Source organism: Chelonia mydas, chromosome 2 (assembly GCF_015237465.2).
Source record: "Chelonia mydas isolate rCheMyd1 chromosome 2, rCheMyd1.pri.v2, whole genome shotgun sequence".
In the NCBI taxonomy this organism is placed as follows: domain Eukaryota; kingdom Metazoa; phylum Chordata; order Testudines; family Cheloniidae; genus Chelonia; species Chelonia mydas.
Window position 1 is genome coordinate 62,235,412 of NC_057850.1, and position 11,829 is coordinate 62,247,240.

Sequence of the window (11,829 nt, forward strand, 5' to 3'; positions counted from 1 at the left end):
TTTTTTCCTCAGCTTATAAATTATAAATTACAGACTTTAATGCTGTTAAATAAGTGGTTAATCTCTAGGCTGCATTTTTAGGCACAGCAAAAGTAAGGGGAGTATATGTTAACGGCTTGATTATAATTTCACTTAAACTGATGTAACTCCTTTGACATTAGTTGCTCCTCATTTGCATCAGAGTAAGTGAGAGGAGTAGCAAGCCTAACATATCTAGCACTTACATGGCAAATAGCTAGAAAGATACTGTAATGCTTTTGGAGCTTCTTTGTAAAGATATTTTGTATATCAGTAGTTTACTATAGGAGTAAATATCTATGTGAGTTTTTACAGTCACAGTATCAGGGATATAGTAAAGGTGGAGATGGCACTTTCTTTCTAAGCCCCGAGTTTCAGTTGCTTAGATCTTTCCAGAAAAATAGCTTTTGAGTAATAGCTTCTCAAGTTGGGTCACAACTCAGAAATTTGTTTTAGAAAGAAATTAAGAAAATGCACTGAGCCATCACAAAAAAATAATGTTCTGGGGCAACAGAGCTTTTAAACCATGCGTATGGTGTAGAATTGCCACCTGCTTGCTGTCCGGATCTTCTCTCTTTAGAGCTTTATGTGCTTCTTTAAGTTGAAGGTTTCATTCTGCTTTTGCTTAGCTCTTCTTTCCTTCTCCTAGTTTTGCCCTTAGCTCAAGTTTCACATTGGTTTCACTGTTTTTAAGGTAACACTGACACTTTCTGTTTTATGTTGTTTAACATTAAAAAGGTTGCAGAGCAGTTTTTAAACTAAGAAATGGGGGAAAGCTGATTGCTGCAGAGGCGCACGTGGATCGGACAGAGACTTCTCTTAGAGGAGAATATATTGATAGAGATTCTCTAGGTTTTAGTCAGGAGGAGAGGATGGAAGAGGATAAAGTATGGGCTAGTTCAGATGAGAAGTATTCACATAAAGAATCTGACACATCAGAAAAGGGCAGACAAATAAACAGTGACAGGTTTTTAAAGTGCTTGTACACAGATGCTAGAAGTCTAAATAAGAAGATGGGTGAACTAGAGTGCCTCGTGTTAAAGGAGGATATTGATATAACAGGCATCACAGAAATCTGATGGAATGAGGACAATCAGTGGGACACAATCGTTCCAGGGTACAAAATATATCGGAAGGACAGAACAGGTCGTGCCGGGGAGGGGCGGGGGGCACTATATGTGAAAGAAAATGTAGAATCAAATGAAATAAAAATCCACATGTTCCATAGAATCTCTCTGGATAGTAATTCCGTGCTCTAATAAGCATAGAACAGTAGGGATCTATTATTGACCACCTGACCAGGACAGTGATAGTGACGATGAAATGCTAAGGGAGATGAGAGAGGCTATCAAAATAAAAAACTCAATAATAGTGGGGGATTTCAATATGTCACCTCAGGATGAAATGCAGAGACAAAATTTCTCGATACTTTAAATGGCTGCTTCTTGGAGCAGCTGGTATGGGAACCCACAAGGGGAGAGGCAACCCTCGATCTAGTCCTCAGTGGAGCGCAGGATCTGGTCCAAGAGGTAACTGTAACAGGACCACTTGGAAATAGTGACCATAATATAATAACATTTAACATTCCTGTGGTGGGAAGAACACCTCGACAGCCCAACACTCTGGCATTTGATTTCAGAAAGGGGAACTATGCAAAAATGAGGTTAGTTAAACAGAAATTAAAAGGTACAGTGACTGGAGTGAAATCCTTGCAAGCTGCATGGACTCTTTTCAAAGACACCATAATAGAAACTCAACTTAAATGTATACCCCAAATTAAAAAACACAGTAAAAGAACTAAAAAAGAGCCACCGTGGCTTAACAACCATGTAAAAGAAGCAGTGAGAGATAAAAAAGCATCTTTTAAAAAGTAGAAGTCAAATCCAAGTGAGGTAAATAGAAAGGAGCATAAGCACTGCCAAATTAAATGTAAAAATGTGATAAGAAAAGCCAAAAAGGAGTTTGAAGAACAGCTAGCCAAAAACTCAAAAGGTAATAACAAAATGTTTTTTAAGTACATCAGAAGCAGGAAGCCTGCTAAACAATCAGTGGGGCCCCTGGACGATCGAGATACAAAAGGAGCACTTAAAAACGATAGTCATCGTAGAGAAACTAAATGAATTCTTTGCTTCAGTCTTCACGGCTGAGGATGTGAGGGAGATTCCCAAACCTGAGCCATCTTTTGTAGGTGACAAATCTGAGGAATTGTCACAGATTGAAGTGCAACTAGAGGAGATTTTGGAATTAATTGAGAAACTTAACAGTAACAAGTCACCGGGACCAGATGGCATTCACCCAAGAGTTCTGAAAGAACTCAAATGTGAAATTGTGGAACTATTAACTATGATTTATAACCTGTCCTTTAAATCAGCTACTGTACCCAATGACTGGAAGATAGCTAATGTAACACCAATATTTAAGAAGGGCTCTAGAGGTGATCCTGGCAATTACAGACTGGTAAGTCTAACGTCAGTACTGGGCAAATTAGTTGAAACAATAGTACAGAATAAAATTGTCAGACGCATAGAAGAATATAAATTGTTGCTCAAAAGTCAACATGGTTTCTGTAAAGGGAAATCATGTCTTACTAATCTATTAGAGTTCTTTGAGGGGGTCAACAAACGTGGACATAGTGTACTTAGATTTCCACAAAGCCTTTGACAAGGTCCCTCACCAAAGGCTCTTAAGTAAATTAAGTTGTCATGGGATAAGAGGGAATATCCTTTCATGGATTGAGAACTGGTTAAAAGACAGGGAACAAAGGGTAGGAATAAATGGTAAATTTTGAGAATAGAGAGGGGTAACTAGTGGTGTTCCCCAGGGGTCAGTCCAAGGACCAATCCTATTCAACTTATTCATAAATGATCTAGAGAAAGGGATAAACAGTGAGGTGGCAAAGTTTGCAGATGATACTAAACTTCTCAAGATAGTCAAGACCAAAGCAGACTGTGAAGAACTTCAAAAAGATCTCACAAAACTAAGTGATTGGGCAACAAAATGGCAAATGAAATTTAAAGTGGATAAATGTAAAGTAATGCACATTGGAAAAAATAACCCCAACTATACATACAATATGATGGGGGCTAGTTTAGCTACAACTAATCAGGAGAAAGATCTTGGAGTCATTGTGGATAGTTCTCTGAAGAAGTCCACGCAGTGTGCAGCGGCAGTCAAAAAAAGCAAACGGGATGTTAGGAATGATTAAAAAAGGGATAGACAATAAGACGGAGAATATCTTATTGCCCTTATATAAATCCATGGTACACCTACATCTTGAATACTGCATATAGATGTGGTCTTCTCATCTCAAAAAAGATATACTGGCATTAAAAAGGTTCAGAAAAGGGCAACTAAAATGATTAGGGGTTTGGAATGGGTCCCGTATGAGGAGGTATTAAAGAGGCTAGGACTTTTCAGCTTGGAAAAGAGGAGACTAAGGGGGGGATATGGTAGAGGTATATAAAATCACGAGTGTTGTGGAGAAAGTGAATAAGGAGAAGTTATTTACTTGTTCCCATAATATAGGAACTAGGGGCCACCAAATGAAATTAATGGGCAGCAGGCTTAAAACAAATAAAAGGAAGTTCTTCACTCAGCGCACAGTCAACCTGTGGAACTCCTTGCCTGGGGAGGTTGTGAAGGCTAAGACTATAACAGGGTTTAAAAGAAAACTGGATAAATTCATGGAGGTTAAGTCCATTAATGGCTATTAGCCAGGATGCGTAAGGAATGGTGTCCCTAGCCTCTGTTTGTCAGAGGGTGGAGATGGATGACAGGAGAGAGATCACTAGATCATTACTTGTTAGGTTCACTCCCTCTGGGGCACCTGGCATTGGCCACTGTCGGTGGACAGGATACTGGGCTGGATGGACCTTGATCTGACCCAGTATGGCCTTTCTTATGTTCTTATGTCCAAATTTCTCCTCCAGGAACCCAGGGCATAAAATTGCTGGCTATGCAAACGTCAAGCACATAAAAGGGCTAGATGTTGCAGAAAAAGTCCTATAGAAGTAAAAGGGATTTACAGTTTGTTAACTTGTACGTAAATTACTGTATGTGTTGACCCATTTCTTCATTTTTTTTGTTTCTTATTTTAAAGGCTAATGATAAAGGAGACTATTTTCCTGTATGGGGAACATGTCTGGGATATGAAGAGCTTACATACCTCACCAGCGGGGAGATTTTACTGACTTGGACTAATACTGAGGATTTTGCTCTCCCACTGAACTTTACTACAGGTGAACAATCCTGTTACACTGCTAATGTCATTTGGATTCACAGGATTTTTTTTTCATGTAATAAACCAATATTTATGGTTGAAGGTTTGAAATAAGTGACTAATGTTTTTATAATATTAATATTGTTACTTCTGTAAGAAAGCCAATAAAATTCTGTGACTGAAAAATTAAAGGTTTGAGGGCAAACTGTTTGCAGCTCATGGGTAATTAGAGAAAGGCCTGACCAAAATTATGGATCTGAAAAGCTATGAACTTTGGGAAAGTTTGGTCCTAGATCCATAATTTTGATCCAGCCCCCTAACTCTGTAATGAGCTCTGGATCCTTATATACTATAATATATAGCAGGGATTGGCAACCTTTGGCCCGCGGCCCACCAGGGTAAGCCCGGTGGGCCAGGCTTGTTTGATTACTTGCCACGTCTGCAGGTTCAGCCATTCGCGGCTCTCACTGGCCACGGTTCGCCGCTCCAGGCCAGCGGGGGCTGCGGGAAGTGGTGCGGGCCAAGGGATGCGCTGGTCACCCTTCCTGCAGCCCCCATTGGCCTGGGATGGCAAACGGCAGCCAGTGGGAGCCGCGATCAGCTGAACCTGGAGACGTGGCAGGTAAACAAACCGGCCCGGCCTGCCAGGGGGCTTACCCTGGTGGGCCGCATGCCAAAGATTGCCGATCCCTGATATATAGTATTGAAACCAGTGGGACTACTTGCAAAATGAGATGCAACTCAGTATAAGAGTGGCAGAAGCTGGCTCTGAATGATGCTTTTTTGTTTTTTTTTTTCTCTCTAGGAGCAATGAGCAGGATTTCTTCCATTGATTGCAGTAATTAATCAATGGACTAAGTCCTGTTGCCTTGCCTTATTTTGAAAAATTCTGCCATTCCTAACTACACAGAGTAGTACCTCACCACACCATTGACATTAATGGTAGAACGTCGTTCTAATGAGTGGGAGCAAAGGAGGCAGAATGGGGCCCTTAGTGGGTCAGGGCTGCAGCATATGGCCTAGTGAGAATTGTTAGACTGCACTCTGCCATAGCTGTATTATAGATTTATTACTGGAGTATGTTTGTATTGTATTATTGATTAATAAAATTCAGTGAAAGAACAGAATCAAAAGAAATTAAAATGAATTCAGCCAGTACTTCATCACATTTATCTCCATCCTAATAATGGATGTTCCTATGGCTGCCTGGTAGTGAGAATATTCCTTTGTCTTTTTTGGACAAGCTGCACAAGACAGCAGGATGTTCAAGAATTTTCCAGACTTCTTGTTGAAAAAACTTGCCACTGAGTCTTTGACAGCACACTTTCATCACTGGAGCCTCTCCATGCAGGTATTTGATTTAGTGAACCAAAATGAGGTTACTCTGTTAAATCTAGAAATAAAACATTTTTTCTGTCACTTTTTAATGCAGAATTTCACACAGAATGAGAAGCTACGCAATTTCTATAAGGTTCTAACAACTAACACCCATGCAGATGTGGAGTTTATATCGACAATGGAAGGTAGTTATCAGTGTAACATGTAAACTGTGATAGGGTTTTGTGGGGCTGTTTTTGGGAGGGAGAGGGGGGAGGGTTTGTTTGTTTTTTGTGTGGAAGATCTCAGTGAGTGTGGCGGTGGTGTTACTAATTTTAATGTTAGGATAAGGAGTTAAGTGTCTGCACTGCCTGCCTTCTGGTTGATTAGAATATGTTTTGTCGAAGATAATTTATACCTCTGCACTTTACTTTAGATGTGCATGTTTCAGAGTATGATTGTTCTCTCTTTCACTCCTCTGCTCCACACCTAGATATGTTAGCACACTTTATCAAATGAAATATTTTCAGATCTATGGGACAAGACATGGAAACACCACTCCAGTTTCTGTAGCTTAAACTCCTCCTCAATGAAACATGTATAGCCTTCACTTCCACTGCTGGCTGTCTACAGATACTGCCTCTCCATGTTGCTCTCTTTATCCGTGCCTGTAGTACAGGGAGAGCCATTTATGTTAGTGACGTGCCAACAGTGTCCCCCATTCCTTTGACTACAGTTCTGGTAATTGCTGTCTTCCAAAAGACTCCTGCATAACCTGTGCCTTTACCTGGCATATTTAACTCCAGAAACATCGGTTTTGATTCATTAGAGCAGCAGTGGGCAACCTGCAGCCTGCGGGCTGCATGCGGCCCATCAGGGTAATCCCCTGGCGGGCCGTGAGACAGTTTGTTTACATTGACCGTCCGCAGACACGGCTGCCTGCAGCTCCCAGTGGCCACGGTTCACTGTTTCTGGCCAGTGGGAACCGCAGGAAGCGGCAGCCCAGGAATGGCGAACCATGGCCACTGGGGGCTGCGGCAGCCATGCCCACGGACGGTCAATGTAAAAAAACTGTCTCGTGGGCCGCCAGCAGGTTACCCTGACGGGCCGCCCGTGGGCCGCAGGTTGCCCACCACTGCAGTAGAGTATGCTATAGAGAGGATTTTGTCATTTTTCTGCTAGAAGCTATACAGTAAGTGTATGGTACTGAAGTTAGATCGTAACTGCAATTAATAACACTTTTAGTACTCTTATTTTTTATAATGAAACCATTTATTTTTCCCTTTTTTTTAAATATTGCAGCTAAAGCAATCAGATTACAATGGTGGAACAGCGACCTGCAGAAATTTGTTTGCATAGAATTAAGCCCTTTTTCATTTAGCATCTCACTATAACTTTTAATTTCTTATAATGTAAAATTGACCAAACTATTTTTTTAAACGTCACCATTATTGTTCTTGGGCTGAAATCTTGTATGTGAAGTTTAGGTGGGAATACATTTTACAAGCTGCTTAAGGCTTTTTGGTCCCATTATAGATGTTATAAATTATATGTGAGATATAGTGAGATCTCTAATAATGTGTTCATTGTAATAAAATTGTGCATGCCACAATTTAAGTGAAGACCTAAATGTTACATGCATTGATGAAAATTTGTTTACACAGCACATAAATACCCAATTTATGGTGTCCAATGGCATCCAGAGAAAAATCCTTTTGAATGGAAGAACTCATCAGGCATACCACATTCTGCATCAGCTATGAAAGTTGCATATTACGTAGCTGACTTCTTAGTGAATGAAGGTAAATAGTTCTTTTTTCATTTATATTCATAAAATTTAGTTTCAGAGAGATAAAACAGTAGAATATTCTTTGAGAGGGGAAAAAGGCCCCTTTCAAAGTGTCAAAATACTATACCTATGATCACATACTATGCAAGCTTTAAAGGCTTATTGAAAGGAGGGACATTGTAAATAGAATGGTTAAGCAAAAGTAACAAAAGCCAAGCATTCTGATGGAAGCATACAAACTCCTTTTAGCAGAGAGTAATTTGCCAGGAGGAGAGTGTCGATTTTTAATTTGATATAAACATTTGAGCAGACACCAAAAACTGATGAAACTTTAGAACTGTTAAGGCTGCACTCTAGGTGAACTCAAAGCTCTTATTCACATCCCAGTCTCACTCTGCCTTGGGCAAAGTAGGTAGAATGAGATAATGAATGGAAGATTTTATTTCCAGAAGCTTTCTGAGTTTTGTTTTAATTGGGGTAATTACAGTAGAGGGATTGACAAAAGTAAGTAGGAAACTGTCTCCAGGCTCAGACAAAGACCAATACACTTTCCTCTTGCAGTGTCTAGCTGTGTCACTCTGTCTCTTGTGCTATACCACAAACTCTTCTGTGTTAGTCCCTTAAGGTACAGTAGTTAATCCTCTCAGTATATCTCTACAGCCATTACTCCAGCTGGCTAAAAAAATTTCTGCAGCCCAGGAAGGGTCCTCAGACGAGATTGACAACAATGGTGTGTAGGCCAACACTGCCTCCTGAACATTTTTTACACATATCAGACTCCGTCGTGCCAATTTTCTCCTAACCATAAAAATAAAATGTGGGGAAAGAAATGCAAAATATTTGCTGACCAGTGGAGACTTATACTCAGCCTCTATGAGTATTTAACAACCAGTCCAGTCTGCTGAAACAGAATTTACTTTTCATCAATGATATTCCTTATTACTTCATGTTAATTTTAACGTATGCCTAGTTCCAGATGGAAAAAGCTGAATTAGTAGGATTTTTGTTTTCCTTGCAAATACAATTTTTCTCAACATTTTAATATCTAATAGTCTAGTATTGCAATGTATTAGTTCTGGTGTTGCATGGGTCTCCAGTGCTGCAAGAATCAAGTTTTCGGAAGCAGCGATTGCTCTTAAAAACTAACATATTCTTCCATGATAATATAGTATCCCTATTACCAGTATCTTTGGAAAAGCTAGCTCCATAATATTCCCCACAAATGTAAATTATTACAGTACTGCTTACTATAATCCTATATAGAATAAGTGATTTCACCAAGAAAGATACTATCATGCATGATGACAGTGAAGTAATCTGTTCTTTTAAAATGTTTTACAGCCCGGAAGAGCCTGCACCATTTTCCTAATAAGGCTGAAGAGACCAAAACATTGATTTACAATTATACCCCTGTTTTTACTGGTACATTTTCTTCATTTGAGCAAGTCTATTTTTTTGATTGAACATCTATCCCATGGTACAGGATAGCTATCTGTAAATAAAGTTATTTGTTGCAAGTTTCATAATTAAACTCATGTTGTGCATTGCAAGTGGCAGAAAGCCAAAATGCTTAGCTTACTTTACAGTGATTTATCCTATGTTACCTCTGTAGAATTGGCCCATTAATCTGACAGATTTCAATTCAATTACATTATAATGGTCCTGGATGTCATTTTAATACCTGCTACAGAGAAATACATTTTACTTCCAGAGACCACAACTTGATTGCACTTATAAATTTGAAACAAATCTGGTTTATTTAAAAAAACTGAGCAATACTTTTGGCCATATATTTGAAAGAAATGAGTTTACTTCTACAAAACGTTGTGGGCTCTGTGATAACAGCTGGGTAGATAAAAGATTTGATTTATCATAATTTTCTTCTCTTGGTCAGAGTACAATACAATTAAAAGATGAAATAATCTTTTGATCTTGAGCTTGACAGATGTGTGCTTGTGTAACCAAACTCTTGGCAGAGAAAATTGTTTGTCCTTTAGAAACACGACAAAATAACAGGGAAACATTATTGCAAACGGACATAAAGAAGTGTATGCAGTACCATCTGTACCTTGTGGGATTTACATAGTGAAGGTGCAGTATTATTTAGGCATTGCATCCGTTAAAGTAAGTCTGTTTGGAGGCCACAGTTAAAACATTGATTCACCTCCTGCTCCCTTGTTCAGTTTCACTTATTCCTTAAGAATCTGTTCCAAAGCACACTGAAGTCAGTGGAAAGATTTTGGATAGGCCCTGAATTAGTTTGCTTTTTGAAAGAATATGACTGCCTAGAGTTTTTAATGATACTATAATGTATAATTTGACTTTTGGTGAAATCTGTGAAATCCTGACCCTGTTGAAATTAAGGGGTGTTTTGTCATTGACTTTAGTTGGGACAGGATTTCATCCCTTTTTAAAAAACATTTTGATGTAATGCTAATGTGACTAACAGGGATACAGTCAGCGAAGACTTTTACTGCTGATACAATGTAATGATTGTAATTATTAGGCAGCTGCATTTACTGTGTTTTTTCCTTTTGCTTTGCCTTGCAACACATTTACTTGAAGTAGCTCTTCTCAGTTACTGGAAAGTTTGTTCAGTAATTTTGTGATGTCAAAATAGGACGAAGATGAGGCAATCAGTTTCATTTCCCTTTTCTTCCACAGGCCCAAACCTCCCACTGAAATCAGTGGGAATAGTGTTTTAACCTCAGGTCTCCAGAATTGAAAGTTAGTAACACACAGCAGTTCCAGCACTACATCTGCATTACAGGTGCAGAATTTATCAGGGCAATCGAGAGGGTGGAAGACTTCTTACTCGCTATTCATGACCAGATAAGGGCTAACCTGTAGCAGGCCTAACAGAAAGAACTGGAAATGCATTCATTAATGTTCTATAAAGCAAAAATTTTTATCTGTAACTACTGTCAAGAATCCAGCCCAGTGCACTCATAAGCATGGTGTATTTTGGTTATAAAATTCAGCATTTGTATTTCATTATTTCTAGGTACTATTACAGTCAAACTGTGCAAAGCTTAATTAGTCTAGGACATTTTAGATCACTTCTGTAAGTGCTTGACTACCCCAATTCAGCACAATACAATTTTGTGTTGTATTATGTATCTACTAGTAGCTGAAAGCTCATGCTGTCACACAGGTGTAATTTATAAAGACGTGGCTGAGAACTTAAAAATTGGATGGTAATGGAGTACTAATCCCAGTGATGATTCAACCTGTTGATATTCTAAACAAAAAGTGCTTTCAGCCCTGCTTGTAGCTGTTTCCATCACTTCACATTGACTCAGACATTCTAGGCTTCAGAGTGGCATACAGACTGTGTGACAATCCTGGACTCTTATATAGAATACTATGAGCCTGATTCTTCTCTTATCCCAGTTTTGCACTAGTATAGTCTTGATTTCAATAGCGTGTCTCCTGTGTCCTGGCTTACCAGTGTGAGAAATGACATTAGCATAGCTGTGTTTTTAACAAAGTTACTCCTGATTCTTGACTTACACCAGTCTGAGAAGACAGTCAGGCTCTGTATCTACATACAGGCATAGCTGCTAAACTGCTTACACACTAGTGACCAAATCCTGCAATTCTTACTTAAGCATCCCCAGGAGTTTTGCCGAGTAGGGCTTTTCTACACCTAAAACTTACATTGACATAGCTTCATTGCTCAAGGCTGTGAAAAATTTCATGTGCCATGTGATCTATTTAAGTTGACCTTACCCGCACTGTAGAATTCTTCCATGGACCTAGCTACCACCTCTTGAGGGGGTTGATTTACTACAGTGACAGAAAAGCCCCTTCTGTTGCTGTAGTAAGTGTCTAGCCTACAGCGCTGTCGCTGTGCCACTGTAGCGTTTGTAGTGTAGACATACCCTAAGAGTTTGTCTATGTAAGAAATGCATGATTTAGCCCTAATATAGTGGAGACCAATCCTGCAAGTGGAATTTCTGTTAACTTTACTGGTTGTGACCAGGGCCAAAGTGTGCAAATGCAAAGGGTAGGGGTGTGTGTAATCTGAGTGAGATCAGTGTATTTATTCATGAGTTTGGAAGTTTATTTCCTTGCTGTTTTGTTCTGCTTTATAAAGGAGCACTTTATTGAACTGATTGTATTAAATGATTTCTTTTAATACTTGAAATAAAGTTTACACAAGCAGTTTTGTATCTTCCTTGAGAGGTGTACACAGACTATTAAAAAAAATTATAAAAGAGTCTTGGCTGCTTCACTCCCTGCCCAATCTTGATGCAATCACTAAACAGAGCAGTCCAGAGGCCGGTCTAACCTGCACCAGTTGGCTGTGGTCTCCAGGGACCATCTGACAGCTGAGGATTGCCAGAATGCATCGCTTTCTAGCCACTCCCTTTTGCTTACCCATGACAGAGGCAAAAGAGGGTGGTACAGACTATTCTGGCTGCCCTTCTGATGGGGACTGTCCCACACCTGTGGTAATTCGAGTTATGGTCTTCCATCAGTT

General features: G+C 39.5%; 1 protein-coding gene across 3 annotated transcripts in view; it reads left to right on the forward strand.

The window, feature by feature from the left end:
* GGH (gamma-glutamyl hydrolase) overlaps positions 1-11,510 on the forward strand; it is a 29,860-nt gene extending 18,350 nt beyond the window's left edge. For 2 of the 3 annotated variants that reach the window (XM_027832917.3, XM_037892539.2), the window contains 5 exons: positions 4,118-4,256; positions 5,482-5,588; positions 5,670-5,760; positions 7,219-7,356; positions 8,685-11,510. In XM_027832917.3, the coding sequence (XP_027688718.2) occupies positions 4,118-4,256; positions 5,482-5,588; positions 5,670-5,760; positions 7,219-7,356; positions 8,685-8,806 (597 nt within the window). In that variant the 3' untranslated portion in view covers positions 8,807-11,510. Of the gene's footprint in view, positions 1-4,117; positions 4,257-5,481; positions 5,761-7,218; positions 7,357-8,684 lie in introns of all 3 variants that reach the window. The other variant, XM_043539577.1, reaches the window with a different exon arrangement.
* The last annotated feature ends 319 nt before the right edge of the window (positions 11,511-11,829 follow it).